We start from the raw sequence: 17,863 nt of genomic DNA, 5'->3' as shown, positions 1-17,863 counted from the left end.
CTAAAACAACTGCAGGAATTTTAGGAAGAAATAAGAGTTGAGTGTTCAGTATGTTACAACTTCACCCAGATTTCCATTTTCCCCTTAAGAAAAGGAACTTCCCTCTTCCACAGCTCACAATTTTAGGAACTTACCATCACAGCAGTGCCCACACCTGAGGAACCCAGGCCTCCTAAGCAGAAAGAGGAATCTAGTCAATAGGGGCCTTTCTGCAGGTAAGCTAATGCTTTCACCCCTGGTCTTTCCATTCGGGTTCTTAGGTCTGCTGTTGCCAAGCTAAACCTATTCAAGCAATTAATGGCAAATCCCATGCTGGGTTGCTCTGGGTTGTGTGGGCCAGACTGATTCCTAAACTAGGCCTAATATGAGCTTTTGAGAACACAAGTAGCAGGCCCCTGTAATTTATTACAGATAAGTATATCCTTGTGTCTTTGGCAAGAGCAAAAAATTTTAAAACACTTAGGACGTCACCCTTCTAGCAGAAAGGAAAGTAAAGAAAGTCTGAAGTTCTAAACATTTCTTCCATAGATTTCAGCATTGAGATCATAAAATTGAACTCTGGTGCCAATCCTTGAGCCAATGTTAGTTGTATGTACATTTAAAATAAAACCACAAAAACAAAAACATGAAGCAGAAAAACAAAGGAGGTTGATATACATCCTGCATTTAAAAAGTTTAACTGAAAGTGTAGAAGTCAAGAAACTTCAGTATGGTCCTGGCACTACCCCTCGAGCTGGCCTCCCTGCACTAGCTACTTAATCTTCTACAACTCCTTTACTTCACAGATAAAAAACAGTGGGGTCAGGGAAAACTGGTCTAGATGTCTTCCAATTGCAAAAAAAAAAAAAAAAAAGATAAGCCCAAACAAAACAAAACATAAAAACCTGTTCTTAATTCTGCTTAGTTTTGTTTATGATATTTTGCCAAGTAAACTCTGGATACTTCTTTTTTAATGACTCCTCACACCTGATACAAAACAACCACTTTAATAAGTTGATATCATATTAAAAACAACACTAAAGAAAAGAGAATCTTCTGTTTTGGATACAAAAAGCAATGGAAAGGAAATCAATTTAGAAGAGACTTTGCTTCAACATTTCTACAGAATAAGGATCACTTTACATTTTGTTAACCTGGAGTTTTGAATTCTCTCGCTTACCCAGAAAACTAAAACAAGTAACCATTACCAGAAAGGAGCCTCACTGTCTCGGGTAGTACTTAAGAGGGAGCTTTGTGCCAAATGCAAATCAAACTGCAGATCCTCTGCCTGCAGGCCTCCCAACCCCAGGTAGCAGTTCAGATGTCCTACCTGATCTGCCCATCTTAGACAGCAGCTGCAGATGGCCACACAGAACTGTCTTGGAATATTCCACACCACAAGAAAATGAGGTTAAGTTGGGAAAATGATTTTGATAACAATTTAAGTGAAAAATTAAGGACACAAAAACTACGCATACAACTATAATGAAAGAAGGCATGAAAGAAAGAATTGGGAAGCTGGATTGTCACATATTTATAGCAGTTTTTCATAATTTCCAAAACTTAAAAGTAATAAAGATGTTCTTCAGTAGATGAATAAATAAATAAACTATGATACTTCCAGACAACGGGTCATTCAGTCCTAAAAAGGAATGAGCTATCAAACCATGAAAAGACATGGAGGAATCCCCCACTTCCACCCCACCCAAGGCTGGGAATTAACCTCAGCAGTGTTTACCACTAATATATATACCCAGCTCTGTTTTTTTAAGTTTTGAGGTAGGGCCTTGCTAAGTTGCCCAAGCTGGCTTCAAACTTTTCAATTCTCCTACTTAAGCTTCCTAAGTACCTGGGATTACAGGTGTGTGCCAATCTAAAATGAATGTTACTAAGTGAAAGAAGCCAGTCTAAATGGGCTATATGCTATATGATTCAAATAATATGACATTCTGGAAAAGGCAAAACATTAGTCAAATAGCACTGCTTGACAGGGATTAGAAGGAACAGAGGAATGAATAGGCATGAGAAGGACTTTTAGGGAAACCACTCTGGATGCATCATGATGGTGCATAACTGTTGTTGTAAATTTGTCCAAACTCACAGACTGTTTACCACTGAGAGTGAATCTTAAGGCAAACTATGAACTTCATTCAGGTGATAATGATGTGTGTCAAAGTAGGTTCATCAATTATAACAAATGTTCCACTCTGGCAGGGAATGTTGTTAATAATGTCGAGACGGGGACCAACGGGAAATCTCTGTACCTTCCACTTCATTTTTCTATGAACTTTAAACTGAAACTGCTCTAAAAAATAAAATCTTAAAAAAACAAATAAACAAATAAAAAACTCTACACAAATACCAAATACTATGGCAACAAGTAGCAGAATTAGCTGATAAAAAAACATAACACAGCGGCAGAGCACTTGCCTAGCATGTGTGAGGCACTGGCTTTGATCCTTAGCACCACATAAAAATAAAATAAAGGGGTGCGGCCAATTTGGAAAGCAGTATGGAGATTCCTGGGAAAGCTGGGAATGGAACCACCATTTGACCCAGCTATTCCCTTCTCAGACTATTCCCTGAAGACCTTAAAAGAGCGTACTATAGGGATACTGCTACATTGATGTTCATAGCAGCACAATTCACAATAGCTAGACTGTGGAACCAACCTAGATGCCCTTCAATAGATGAATGGATAAAAAAAATGTGGCATTTATACATAATGAAGTATTACTCAGCACTAAAAAATGACAAAATCATGTCATTTGCAGGGAAATGGATGGCATTAGAGCAGATTATGCTAAGTGAAGCTAGCCAATCCCTAAAAAACAAATGCCAAATGTCTTCTTTGATATAAGGAGAGCAACTAAGAACAGAGCAGGGAGGGAGAGCATGAGAAAAAGATTAACATTAAACAGGGATGAGAGGTGGGAGGGAAAGGGAGAGAGAAGGGAAATTGCATGGAAATGGAAGAAGACCCTCATTGTTATACAAAATTACATATAAGAGGAAGTGAGGGGAAGGGGGGGGAAACAAGGGAGAGAAATGAATTACAGTAGATGTGGCAGAGAGAGAAGATGGGAGGGGAGGGGAGGGGGGATAGTAGAGGATAGGAAAGGTAGCAGAATACAACAGTCACTAGTATGGCAATATGTAAAAATGTGGATGTGTAACTGATGTGATTCTGCAATCATACGGGGTAAAAATGGGAGTTCATAACCCACTTGAATCAAATGTATGAAATATGATATGTCAAGAGCTTTGTAATGTTTTTTACAACCAATAAAAAAAAAGAAAGTAAAAAATAAATAAATAAAATAAAGGTATTGTGTCCAGCTACAACTAAAATACATATATTTTATATATATTGGGTTGGGGTTGTGGCTCAGTGGTGGGGTGCTTGCCTGGCACATCGAGGCACTGGGTTCGATCCTTAGCACCACATAAAAATTAAAAAACAAAATGAAGTTACTATATCCATCTACAACCAAAATAAATATTTAAAAAATATATATAGGGCTGGGGATGTGGCTCAAGCGGTAGCGCGCTCGCCTGGCATGTGTGTGGCCCGGGTTCGATCCTCAGCACCACATACCAACAAAGATGTTGTGTCCGCCAAATACTAAAAAATAAATATTAAAAAAAATTCTCTCTCTCTCTCTCTCTCTCAAAAATAAATAAATAAATAAATAGTATCTATATATATATATACATATATAGAGATATTTTTTTAAATACAACACAATTTTAACAGTGATTTGTGTTATAGTGGTGGGACTATTCCCCCCCACTTTATTAGGAACTTTTTTCACAGCTGGGCCTGGTGGTACACACCTGTAATTCCAGCTACTCAGGAAGTGAAGGTAGTACAATTTTGACACCAGCCTCAGCAACTTAGTGACACCCTGTCTCAAAATAAGATAAGGGGGAAGGGCAGTGTAGTGCAGTGGCTGAACCCTTGCTTAACATGTGCTAGGCTCTGGATTTTTAGCCCCAGCACAGGAAAAAGAAAAAAAAGTACTAATAAAAAAAAAAAGGGGGTAAAGGGGGCACTGGGGATATAGCTCAGTGACAGAATGCTCTGGGTTTGATCCCCAGAATTAAAAAACAAAACATAACTGTAAAAAAATTTTTTGCAGGGGCTAGGGATGTGGCTCAAGCAGTAGCACGCTCGTCTGGCATGGGTGCAGCCCAGGTTCGATCCTCAGCACCACATACAAACGAAGATGTTGTGTCTGCTGAAAACTAGAAAAAAAAAAAAGATTACTGACTAAGCTATATTCTCAGCCCTGATCTGTAGAGTGCTTATTTAAAAAAAAAAAGTTTACAGTGTTGAGGAAACTTGAAATATATTTTAATTGACCACTGGAAATTTTAAAAATCTTATTCTAATTTACAAAAAAAATGACTGATTTTCATTACTTTGTTTGCTTTTGGCTAGAATTTTTCCCATAAAATTAAAAGTCTGTTTTTTAAAAACCTTCGGTAAAGAATTCATTAATTAAACTAGGAAAAAGACTCATTTCGTAAAGTATGTATTTCCCCAACCAAAAGAGGACTTTGGACAGGCTTCGGTAAGTTCTCAGAGTTTTCCAGGGCAGAATTCTATAGGTAACACTTATTATTCCCAAGCTCCCCACATTCTCTCTTATTCCTTTCCTTTAGCAATCTGCCTGCCCCTCTCTCTCTCTCTCTTGCTTTTTTTTTTTTTTTTGAGGGGGGAAGGTGGTTACCCCAGATTGAAATTGAACTCAGGAGTACTTGACCACTGAGCTACAGCTCCTGCCCTGTTTTTTTTTGTTGTTGTTGTTTTTTTGATTTTTTTTTTTTTTTTTTTAAGAGATAGGGTCTCACTTAGTTGCTTAGTGCCTCATGGTTGCTGAGGCTGGCTTTGAACTCACAATTCTCCTATCTCAGCCTCCCAAGCTGCTGGGATTTCTGCTTCTTTGTAGACTAAAGCCTTCTGCCTTGGCTCAGTTCCTTGCCCTCATGTTATTCATTTATTCAACAAACATTCACTAAGAACATTAATTTTGTTTTGTTTTGCATACTGTACTAGGGATTGAACCCAGGGGCAAGGAGGAACTGAGTTACATTCCTGGCCCTGTTTTATTTTGAGACAGGGTCTCACTAAGTTGCCCAGGCTGGCCTCGAACTTGCAATCCTCCTGCCTCAGCATTCTGAGTAGATTATTAAGAACTTTATTTTTACAGAGAAATAAAAAAACAAAAGAGGCCTTGGTTCTGTCCTCTAGAGCTCACAGTCTAATAAAGGGGAAAGATCCTCCAAACAAATAACTACTGTACAATGGAGGTCATATAACTTTTTCTGTACAGTGCCAGAAAGTATTTTTGGCTTTGCAGGTCATACAGTCTCTGTCACAGCTACACAACTCTGCCACTGTAGCATGAAAGCAACCACTGGCATTAAGTAAATGAATCTGCATGGCTGTGTTCCAACAAGATTTATATTTACAAAAACAGGCAGTGAGCCAGATTTGGCTTGGGTGCTGCTGTGTCTGCCAACCTGTGGTATACAGCATCCTAAGGAACATCCTTGAAGCCTGGAGAGTCTGAGAAAAGACCTGCAGGACTGCAAGCCTCTCACAGTGAATGCCATCGCATCTTATTTGGACAGACACAACAATTCACAAAAAATTCTCCTTGGAAGTGGTGAACCAGGGACCAGGCATGGTGGCTCACACCTGTAAATTGAGGCAGGAGGATTTCAAGTTTGAGGCCAGCCTGGGCGACTTAACAAGACCCTGTTAGAAAGAAAGGGCAGGGAAGGGAGGGAGGGAAGGAAGAAAAAAAGAGAAGGAAGGAGAGAAAAAAAGAAAGGAGGGAGAGAAAAAAAAGGGAAAGAGAAGGAGGAAGGGTGGAAGGGATGGAGAAAGATGAAATAGGGAAAGAGGGTGAGAGGGAGGTAAAAAAGAGAAAAAGAGGTGGACTAGCAATTAATTTTCTACTCAAAGTCACTGAATTGGTCCCTCAAAAATAGCAGCTCTTAACCTGGTGTTAAGACAAACAGGTATAGAATGTGTTACAATTAATTTATTATTGTAGTAGAGTTAATGATTAAAATAATAAATATTAGTTTTCAAAATTTTTCTTAAACATTTGAAAGAGGACAGAAAGCATCTCTGTGGAAGTTATAGCCAGCCTGGAGCTGTGCACACCCCTGGTGTGCCTGCAGAAGCAAAGAGCATGTGTATTCAGTGTCGGCCCAGGTGTGTTCGTGGCAGAAGGAGCCCTAGAGACCACTGAGTCTAGCCTTCTCCATCTGAAGATAACACACACCCCCTAGCTAGCAACTCAAACATGGCAGATTTAGATCCATCAGTCTAATTACCATTCTCGAAAACATATGAAGTCAAACTGGAGGAGACAGGCAAGTATGGGAGGAAGTGAGATAAGGCCTCTCCAGGCCAGCTGGATAATATGCTGATAAGTACCTTTCCTTCAAACTCTTTCACTGTTGTTCCTCATGGAAAAATTTTAAAACGTGGGAAAGTAAGAATAAAAAATAAATGTCCAGTATTGTCATGGGCAATAACTTGTAACACTTTGGTTCTTTTCCTTTCCAATTCTTTTTCTGTGTATATAAGAAAAAAATTATTTTTAATTAAAATGTTTTTTTTCCTTTCTTATGAAACATACCATGTATATTCTCATATATTCTTTAATAAGGCTCAAAAATTTTATAATGTATTAAAAGTCCACCAAGTGAATGGGCCATATTTATTTAAATACTTTGCACTATTGGATATTTAGGTTATCTCTTTATTTTTATACTGCATTAAAAGTTGAAAATAAGCCAGGTGTGGTGGCACCCATCTGTCGTCCCCAGTGATTTAGGAGCTGAGGCAGGAGGATCACAAGTTCAAGGCCAGACTTGGTAATTTAGCAAGACCCTCTCTCAAAATAAAAATAAATAAATAAAAGGGCTAGGGAAGTAGCTCAGTGCCCACGGGTTCAACACCCCAGTACCCCCCCCCAAAAAAAAAAATAAATAGCAAGTTGAAAATAATCCCATGGAAGCTTACAAAACTACTTAAATGTAACATTTTATATTTATTTGATAGCAAGTAGTTCTCTAAAACAGATTAATGCCCTGGGGCCCTGTAGGTCAAGGCATAGTACACAATGGTGACCACAGGAGGAAGCATACCTCCCAGGAGCAGATAGAGGGGCACAAAAAACACAGCATCCTTTCTAGTTTACTGGCCAATTAGCCATTTGGGCCCTCAATATTCTCTACTAAAGATATATGAGATAGCAAAACAACCTCACCACCAGGGCCCAAGTATCGCAAGGCTTGAGGTTTTTTTTGTTTGTTTTTGTTTTGTTTTTGGTACCAGGGATTGAACTCAGGGGCACTCAACTACTGAGCCACACCCCAGCCCTATGCGTCTCAAGCACCTCGCCTTTGCTGAGGCTGCCTTTGAATTCGAGATCCTTCTGTCTCAGGCTCCCAAGCTACTGGGACTACAGGTGTGTGCCACCACACCCCACAAGACTGAGTTTTAACCACTCTCAGCAAAAACCAACAGAGGAAAACTCTTTGGCTTGTCTACTATTATTAAAATCATATAATAAGAAGAAAGGGATGTTTAAATAGCTTGTGGCAGGGCTGGGGTTGTGGCACAGTGGTAGAGCGCTTGCCTCACATGTGAGGCCCTGGGTTGGATCCTTAGCACCACATAAAAATAAATACATAAAAGTAAAAGACATTGTGTCCATCTACAACTAAAAATACATATATTAAAAAAATAGCTTGTGACAGATTTTTATCTATAGCATCTAGTAGATTTGTAGGAAATTCCTTTTGAAATAGAAGGTCCACTAACAGGTCTTTCTCCCATGGAGAGGAGGAGGGTTCTCTGCTTAGCATTTTCTCTGTAGGGCATGATGGGGGTCAGAATCTCATATAAACTTGCGAGGATGCCCAACCCAGCATCAGCCATGTGGGCTTGCAAAAGTAGCATGGCACTATGAAACTTCTAGAGCCTATACCAGTAGAAACTAAATATATTTCCCTTAATCCAGTTGCCAATCAGAAAATTAAAACAAATTAATAATCTGGTTAACAAAATTTATAATACTAGAAACCCTCCCTCCTAGAATAAATTATACTTGGCCTTTAAGCCACTGGAAGTGAAATATAATTTATGGATGAGTAGAGTTATAATTGCCCGCTTGAGTTAGTAATAACAAGTAAAGCTCTAGTTCAGATATCAGTTTCCAGATAAAGATTTTAGGTAAAAGCAACATATTTGTGTTTGCCTAACAGTCTGAACCAGGCAGGGTCATATAACAATGCTATTCTTCTAATTAGAGATGAGAAAACAAACACTTCTGATTAAAATCCCCATCTAACCTTGTATTTGTCTATGGACATTTTACAAAGAGATTATTTTTCAAACCTAATTTTACCAGAGTTATCTAGGAATAATTCACATTCTATGTGCAGAAAAACAAACAAAATAAATAAATCAAGCCCAAGGTGGTAAAGAACTTTCTGACCCCACCCCTACTATCTGTATCTGTTTGACAAATAAAGAAATTTGCATGAACAGGGCAAAAACAACTTTGGATATACAAACATAAAAGGACATGGATTATTTTGATACCTATGAGAATGGTTACATGTAAATTTGTCAAGTATGGGAAGTAATCACCATCATTGCTTTTTTAGAGCACATGAAAAAGTTAAGTCAATGCTGCAAGACAATGGCATCAGGTGGTTAACAAACCTATGCAAAACAAACACCAAATGTCACCATTCACCTATTCACAATATCTGATCACCAATAGTTCCTACAGGCCCATAGGGGAGACTGTCTTTCAAGAACATATCAAGTTCATTGGAAAGTGATGGCAGGGACACAGCACACACACTTACCTTACCAGTGCATCTGGTTTGCTTAGCTGGTTATTAGGAATACAGTTTTCCATTAAGTCCTTGTGTGAACTTGGGCTCTTGCTAGTGCACTTTTGCTTCTTTTCATTTTTACTAGATGAGGAAGGAATGCTCCCATTTGTGGTGCTGTGACTTCGAGGTGAGGAGTTCACAACTCCACTGGCATTTTTGTAATTTTTGGAGGAAGCAGTGCATGAGTCCTCTTTCAAGAGATTTTCTGTACTTCCCACAAGATCATTATTTAATCTTTTACTATTGATATGGTTTTCCATATACTCAATTTCTTGTATTTTAGAGTCTACGGGTTGTAGTATATTGTTGTTATTTATTCCAAGGTTGTGTTTTTTGGCATCCTTGTCCTTTTCTTTCCCTTTTTCTCGATATTCTATCTCTGGCAAAGTTGTGGACAGTTTTTTGTTGGCGGGGATGCCTCCATTGTGGTGTATAAGGATCGAGGAATCCATATCAGGTAATCCTTTGGCTGCTACAATACCAAAAACAAACCAACAGAAAAAAAAACCCATACCGGAATATTTAGTTTTTTAAAAACATATACTGTACTGATTCAACAAATTGTATTAGTTATGGTTAGAAATTCACCATATAAATATGCAAACTCATTTAGAAGCAAGAGTCACAGCACACTGTGTTGAATTCAAGAAGCCAATCTAAACACATTGGAGAAGATGCAAAATTTGAAAATCATCATCATTTATCAAACACCATCACATATGAAGTCTTTTATGGTTGGGCCTTAAAGTAGGATAAGAAATTTTATATTCAAGTCATACTTCATATATCAGTCAAATCAAACTTGTCTGACATGGAGTTAATAAAGGCAGATTTTCTCCTAAGAGGCCCTATTTAAAAGATGCCTATTGAATAAATTTCTAGCAACTTCACAGACATTTTTTTTGTTGTTTACAGAAACACAGAAATTAAATAAAATAAAAGAAGAGGTATGATTTTAAGATGCAGAACATATATCCTTTTTCTTAAGTCCAGTGCTGAGGTAATAGTCTATATTATTTATTAGATCACTAGTAAAGAATATTCTGCATCAGCTCTATACATTCCAAGTTGTTAAAGGTCTACATAAGAGATTTCTGTACCACAAAGAAAGATTTTGACATGTATTAATTAACAAAAAACATGACCTCAAACTTCCAACTCCTAAACTGAGAAAACTAGTATTACTGTGAATTCATCTATCTATATTCGTTAAATGCCCACAAGACAGGTTCCATTAGATATGGTCCAATTTAAAATCCACATTATGCTGGGCGTGGTGGCACATGCTTGTAATCCCAGTGGCTCAGGAGGATTGTGAGTTCAAAGCCAGCCTCAGCAAAACCAAGTGCAAAGCAACTCAGTGAGACCCTGTCTCTAAATAAAATTAAAAAATAGGGCTGGGGATGTGGCTCAATACCCAGAGTTCAGGGCTGGGGATGTGGCTCAAGCGGTAGCGCGCTCGCCTGGCATGCGTGCGGCCCGGGTTCGATCCTCAGCACCACATACCAACAAAGATGTTGTGTCCGCCCAGAACTAAAAAATAAACATTAAAAATTCTCTCTCTCTCTCCTCTCTCACTCTCTCTTTGAAAAAAAAAAAAAAAAAAAAATACCCAGAGTTCAATCCCCAGTACAAAAGGAAAACAAAAATTAATAATAAATCCACATTACATTGCAAGAAACTCAAGAATAGAACCTATCAGTCTTGGCTCTACATTGAAGACTTTTGACATATAAAACTCAATTTCCTATGTCCACATCTCTATCTTGCTTATACTTTGGTTCTTGGCTTGTTTTTTTTTTTTTTTTTGGACATAATACCTTTATTTCACTTATTTATATTTTTATGTGGTGCTGAGGATCAAACCTAGGGTCTCGCACATGAGAGGCGAGCGCTCTACCGCTGAGCTACAACCCCAACCCTCTTGGCTTGTTTTAATTACAAATTTACAGTTATGTATTTTGTTTCCGAGAATAAGTGTTTTAAAAAATTTATGACATAAAATAAGAAATTAAAAATAAAAATTATGAAATAAACATAGTTATAATTATAAGCTGATGGCCTTCAGAGAATAGATAAAAAATTTCATCAAGGGCTAGGGTTGTGGCTCAGTGGTAGAGTGCTCACCTAGCATACATGAGGCACTGGGTTTGATCCTCTGAACCACATAAAATAAAGATAGTGTCCACCTAAAACTAAAAAAAAAATCATCTACACTCCTTATTTTACAATCAAACAATGGCCCTGAGAAGGAACACCAAAAAGTAGAAAAATCTAAAATTCTAGCTATTTTTCCTTAAAAGATAATTCTACTGAGAGTCAAAAACCACAACTAGCCTTTTAGTCAACAGCTTTAGGGTAAAGACCTACCTTCCTCTGCCTCTTTTTCTTGCTTCTGTAGCATCTGCTGCTCTGGAGGGAGGGCCTGCTGAAGAAGCTGCATGTAAAATTCGTTCTCCTTTTGCACTTCCTTCTGCTTCCTTAACCGCATTTTGTAGCTCACATAACTTTTGAAGCCAAAGCCCAGAGTCACCACAGGGTACCCAATACTAGAAAACAGATAAACAAACTTTAAAACAAACAACACATGCATCAAGCACATGAGGCTATTCATGATTTAAATGAGAAAATAAATTCCTAGAATCAAAAAATAAATTTTAGTTGATGATGGTAGTTGAAGAAGTATTCAATAAACACACAAATGTCATGTCTACATTTATTAAATGTCTGTGGAAATCTGAGGCAGCTGCATGGAAAACAAGCCCCCAAAGGATCAACAGAACTCCTAGACCAAAAGAAAACCCTTCCCATCAGACTCTGGTGTTTGCTGAACTATTCAAGGAGTCACCACCACAGCTGACTCTCAGATGCAGAGCTTAATGCCTTGAAGAAACACTGACCTGCCTTATGCATTGTAACTGAGACATCTGTATGCTTTTAAAAATTGAAAGGGTAGACAATTTATGGGTGGCCACAAGTAAACATTCTATGTATTAAGAATTCAAGGGGCTGGGGTTATGGCTCAGTGGCAGAATGCTTACCTAGCATGTGTGAGGCACTGGGTTCAAATCTCAGCACCACATATAAATAAATAGATAGATAAAAATTCAAAAAGATATCATTTAGGTTTTAATACTAGAAAGCAGGGTCAAATTTAGGTAACTACTTTGACACAGTCTTGCTGTCTCAGGGGTAATGACACCATATATTCCTGGAAAATTAGTCCACAAACACTGTCACACATAAATTCCAGAATAATTTAAATAAGTATCTAATATGAAAGCTAACATTTGGGTTGTGTCACCAAATTAAACCAAGTGTACCAACAACTTTAATTTCTGGAATAGAAAGTTGAAATATTTAATTCAGCTTATCACCTGCCTCATACTGTTTCAAAAACTCTTCAAATATTGTGGAACATACATTAAGCTTCATTAACATTAAACCTTATCAATTTGTAATTAGTCTAAATGTGGTCTCACTACAAATTTAAAGTGACAAGTTTTAATGACCAGGTTATTTAATTCACTTGTTAGTAAGAAGACTAAAAATATTGGAAACAATATTTATTTTTTTAGTTGATTCTTGTTTATTTTAGGTTTTCCATAAATATTAGCAAATAAAAAATGGTGTGTTTAAGAGAAACATACATTTAGTGGTGATTTCCATAATAAGTGCAAACAAAAATCTAATAAATGCAAAAAAAGTTTCTGGAAATAAGAAGTCTCTGGGGCTGGGGTTACGGCTCAGTGGCAGAGCACTTGCCTCACACACGTGAGGTAATGGGTTTGATCTTCAGCACCACATGAAAATAAGTAAACAAAATAAAGATGTTGTGTCCATGTATAACTAAACAAATATTTTAAAAAAAGAAGTTTCTGGGCTGGGGATGTGACTCAAGTGGTAGCGCACTCGCCTGGTATGCATGCGGCCCGGGTTCGATCCTCAGCACCACATACAAACAAAGATGTTATGTCCGCTGAAAACTAAAAAATAAATATTAAAAATTCTCTCTCTCTCTCTCTCTCTCTCTCCCCCCAACTCTCTCACTTTCTCTTTTAAAAAAAAAAAAAGTTTCTGATCAAGCCTAAATGAAAAATGACTTGATATTCATTTATTTCATAAGAAGAAATAATATTCCTTGAAGAATTATTAGTAATATTCTCTTACTCTATAAATAAGGAAATTCTAAGTTCTTTTAAGCTTCATAAAATAGCCGTGTATTTCTCATGAAGACTTTTTGGAATCATATCAGATTATAATAAAAATAGTTAACATTTATCAGACTTCAATGTACTTGGCATTAAGTTAAATAGTTTGCATGTATCACCTCATTTACTCTTTCCTGTGACCCCAGGAGACACAAGTAAGAAAGTTGAAGTTTAGAGCTGTTGGAACAGGAACTGGGATTCCAGCACTCATCTGCCTGAAAAGAGGGTCCATGCTATTTACCACCAGTGCTGTTCTGCTCCTGGACTCACGATAAGAAAAAATTCACAGCTGAACTTAACATTCCACTAAGAAGTAAATTATAGATTGAGTATAGATAATACTTACCAGTGAGCAGCAAATGGACGACAAAGGTCTACGTGAAAATTTTTGAGATCTTTAAATCTAATTGCTGCTTCAATATAAACAAAGAGTATCCAGAGGGACACTGTAGGCAAACACACTCCCCTTTCTGTGGGAAAGCAGCAGAGAAACAAGCATCAATGAAACATTAACTAACACAACAGATGGGTTATTTGGGACACTGATTCAACTACAATAACTTTCATTGAGACTTTCCACTAAACTAAAAAGCAATCTGATGCAAATTAAAAGCTCTTATATGACAAACATTTTCATAGAATCACTGATAAAATAAAAGGCAATCATTCTGGCAGAAAGTACATAAAACAAAATATTCATAGTCCTAACATACAACAAGCTCCTACAAATCAATTAAAAAAAGGTACTGAAGAAAGTGGGGGTGGGGGATGCCCACATCTGTAGTCCCAGCTACTCTGGACACTGAGGGGGAAGGATCATTGAACCCAGAAGTTCTCAGCCAGCCTGGGCAACACAGTAAGACCTCATCCCAAAACAAAAACGAGTGTGTGGATGTCAGGGAACTGTAATAGAACAGCATAAAATATGCCTAGTGTGTACAAGGCACTGGGTTCAATCTTCAGCGTTGTCGCCACCCCCACCAAAAAACAAAAACAAAAAAACAAAACAAAAAAAAAAAAAAGGAACTGAGGAAAATTTACAAGTCACAAAACATAGATGACTAGAAAAAATATGAAAAAGTACAATTTAGGGAAATACAAAATAAAATAATTACATTCATTTTTTTTTAACCCACTAGAGAAAAAACTTTAAAGTCTAATAAAAGTACAAGAAAGGTGTGAGGAAAGGTTTAGCCTCGTACTTGACAATAATCAAAATTGTGGCAACTTGTACTTCTTTGATGTAACTTGTACTTTTTTTCTTTTGGGTACCTAGGATTGAACACAGGGGCATTTAACCACTGAGTCACATCCCCAGCCATATTTTATATTTTATTTAGAGTCAGGGTCTCAATGAGTTGCTTAGCACCTTGTCATTGCTGAGGCTGGCTTTGAAGCCCCAATCCTCTTATCTCGGCCTCCTGAGCCACTGGAATTACAGGTATGTGCCACGGCACCCAGTTTAACTTGTACTTTTATTCCAGAAATTCCACTTCTAGGACTCTACCCTACAGAAATATAAGAGCCCTGAGATAAATGTTTAAGAATATTAATCATAGTATTATTTGCAATAATAAAAACTTTATTTTAATTTAAATGTCTATCAATAGGCAGCTATTTAATTGTGATAAATGTATTTATATACTTAAATATATTGCAGATTATCTGAAGAATGGAAAAGATCTGTATTCTCATGGAATTATGAGGTTTTTTTTCCTTAAAGTATTTTTTTTTAATTTTTTAGTTGTAGTTGGACATATACCTTTATTTTGTTTATTTATTTTTATGTGGTGCTAAGGATCGAACCCAGCACCTCGAAAATGCTAGGCGAGTGCTCTACTGCTGAGCCACAACCCCACCCAAAATGTTTTAAAAAATAAAATTCTTAAATATGAATCAGCTGTAACAGTAAAACAATATAGTATTTTTCGGACATTTAAGTACTATTTGAAAATGTGTTTTTCTTAACCACAGCTCATATTCATTTTGTAATTAAAAACAATTTCCAAGGGAGGAAAATCAACCTGCAACAGAATAAACAAGATGTAAATATTGGGAAATGACTTGGACTCAAAACCTGCAGACTAGATTCATTTACATTAGGACATGATTAACAACGGGATAATTATAAATGTGGACTACATAGGCATAAGGGGGAAAAATTAGGGACCTAAAGGTTTTCTGCTACGGATTTTTGAGATGAAAAAAATCATAGGGGGCTGGGGATGTGGCTCAAGGGGAGCGCGCTCGCCTGGCATGCGTGCGGCCCGGGTTCGATCCTCAGCACCACATATAAACAAAGATGTTGTGTCCGCCGAGAACTAAAAAATAAATATTAAAAAAAAAAATCATAGGATCTTGAAACTAGAAAGATCATTATGCCTAACTTCCTCATCATGTTGAGGAGAAAAGTAAAGGCCAGAACTTAAGCAAAATTTGGTTCAGGTTCATAGAGATAGTATTGAATCTGCTTTTAAGAAAAACCAAAATCCTCTTAAGCCTGGTCCCTAAGTTAAATCAATAAGGGAAGCTCTGTGAAGGTGATTATTGACTTCAAACATTCTTATGGACTTAACACAGCAAAAATAGGTACTTTCAGAATATAGAAAGAAAAATAGCAACCTATAATATAAATTTTTAGAATCATTTCAAAAATTTATATTCCCTATTTCCTGTATGAATGTATTCAGTTATTATAAACATAATAAGCAGATTACAGAAAAAAGACAAATGTTCATATTTCTACATCTACTCAGTAAATAAAGCTACACTGGAAGCATTTTTTAATAAGAGTAATAATTCTATTATAAATTCAGTTTTGTATCTTGGCCTTTTTTTCTCTTTTTTTTTTTTTTTTTTAAAGAGAGAGTGAAAGAGAGAGAGAATTTTTAATATTTATTTTTTAGTTCTCGGCAGACACAACATCTTTGTTTGTATGTGGTGCTGAGGATCGAACCCGGGCCGCACGCATGCCAGGCGAGCGTGCTACCGCTTGAGCCACATCCCCAGCCCGGCCTTTTTTTCTCTTAATAGCAAGGAAAAAGTTTACAACAGTGTATTATCATTATTTTGTGGCCATATATAATTTGTATATTCCTAACTTTCTTTTTTTGGGAGAGAATTTTTTTTTTTTTTTTTTTTTTTTTTTTTTTTAGTTGTAGATGAACACAATATCTTCACTTTTATTTATTTTTAATGTGGTGCTGGGGATCGAACCCAGGGCCTCATGCATGCGAGGCAAGCACTCTGCCACTGAGCCACAACCCCAGCCCCAGGAGAGAATTTTAATATTTTTTTAAGAGAGAGAGAGTTTTTAATATTTATTTTTTAGTTTTCGGTGGACATAATATCTTTGTTTGTATGTGGTGCTGAGGATCGAACCCAGGCTGCACGCATGCCAGGCGAGCGCGCTACCGCTTGAGCCACATCCCCAGCCCCTATATTCCTAATATTCTTAAAAAACAATTTAAAATTTTAAGAACTAGAGAAAAAATTAGCCCCAAGTTATATAAATTGTACTCATTTGTCAGGCCCAATAAAACTACAAGTTTTCATTTTATTTTGCTTGTTTTTTTCAGTACTAATTATTCCAACTTAAAACATATTTCACAATTTAGTTATTCTAATGAATTGAGCCAAGGGCTGAAGAGAGCCAAGTATCATTTCATGATGTAACTACCTGCTATCTGGTGGGTCACTCACTCAACTACAGTTCCTGAAAGGTTCTACTAAGAGTTATATGCTTAGTTTCCTCTCCCTTACTAAAATATTATCAAGAAATTTAGAGAATCACCATAGTTCCTCAAAGTCCCAAAATATTTGCACTAGAAGGGTCTCTCTTTTACATTATCTAGATTATTCCACCTCCATATGACAAGACATGAAACTGAGACCTAGAGAGCAGAGCTAGTGTAAATGGCAACTCACTCACAATTATGCCTACCTCCTCATCTTGTCGACGAGAAAAGTAAAGGCCAGAATTTGGTTTAGGTTCACAGAGATAGTATTGAGTCTGCTTTTTAAGAAAAACCTAAGTCCGGGCTAGGGATGTGGCTCAAGCGGTAGCGTGCTCACATGGCATGCATGCGGCCCGGGTTCAATCCTCAGCACCACATACAAACAAAGATGTTGTGTCCGCCAAAAACTAAAAAAATAAATATTAAAAAAAATTCTCTCTCTAAAAAAAAAAAAAACCAAGTTCAGGCCAAGGACACATAAGTAAAAACTGGTGCAAAGAAAAATCACTCTAATTAGAGGACAGCAGACTACAAACAGCTTGTGGTAGCTTATAAATCAAGTCAAATACAAAAGAGTGCTCAAGATGGAGAAAATCAAGCATACAGTGGATAATGGATACTTTGAATAACAGGGCTCAATTGTGTCTTCTAATTGGGCTCACATCATCCTCTTAGGAGCTTTGGGAAGAGTATGAATGCTGCTCCAGAGAGCTTTTATCATTTGGCACTTTCTCAGTGGTCAAAACCCTACAGGTTACAGCTGAGCCTAAGAATTAAGTTTCATGTAACTTTGTACACAAGTGTGACTCTGAGAACCAATCCTCAAATCTCGCTGCATGCCACTTTCCAGCTAACACAGTGGGCTGGAGCTGTCAAAATATCTCATCTTTCTTGGTTTGAACTAACAGTGTAGCTCTACGAAGGCAGCAGGTAGCTGTGTAGCTCCACTCTAGTTAGAACATACCTGAAATATAATACACAGAACCTATAAAAACTAGA

The 17,863-nt window shown here is 37.1% G+C and overlaps 1 protein-coding gene and 1 non-coding gene across 2 annotated transcripts in view; both read right to left on the bottom strand.

The window, feature by feature from the left end:
- Maco1 (macoilin 1) overlaps positions 1-17,863 on the bottom strand; it is a 66,006-nt gene that overhangs the window by 28,566 nt on the left and 19,577 nt on the right. The window contains exons 4-6 of the mRNA XM_078025623.1: positions 13,474-13,597; positions 11,287-11,465; positions 8,887-9,388 (exon numbers count right to left, since the gene is read on the bottom strand). Coding sequence (XP_077881749.1) covers positions 8,887-9,388; positions 11,287-11,465; positions 13,474-13,597 — 805 coding nt within the window. The remainder of the gene's footprint in view (positions 1-8,886; positions 9,389-11,286; positions 11,466-13,473; positions 13,598-17,863) is intronic.
- Positions 16,323-16,395, bottom strand: Trnaa-cgc (transfer RNA alanine (anticodon CGC)). The gene has a single exon. It is a non-coding gene; the product is annotated as a tRNA-Ala (tRNA).

Source organism: Ictidomys tridecemlineatus, chromosome 11 (genome assembly GCF_052094955.1).
Source record: "Ictidomys tridecemlineatus isolate mIctTri1 chromosome 11, mIctTri1.hap1, whole genome shotgun sequence".
NCBI classification, from domain to species: Eukaryota; Metazoa; Chordata; class Mammalia; order Rodentia; family Sciuridae; genus Ictidomys; species Ictidomys tridecemlineatus.
Note: the sequence above shows the minus strand (reverse complement) of the source record. Positions and strands in the feature narration are given on the sequence as shown.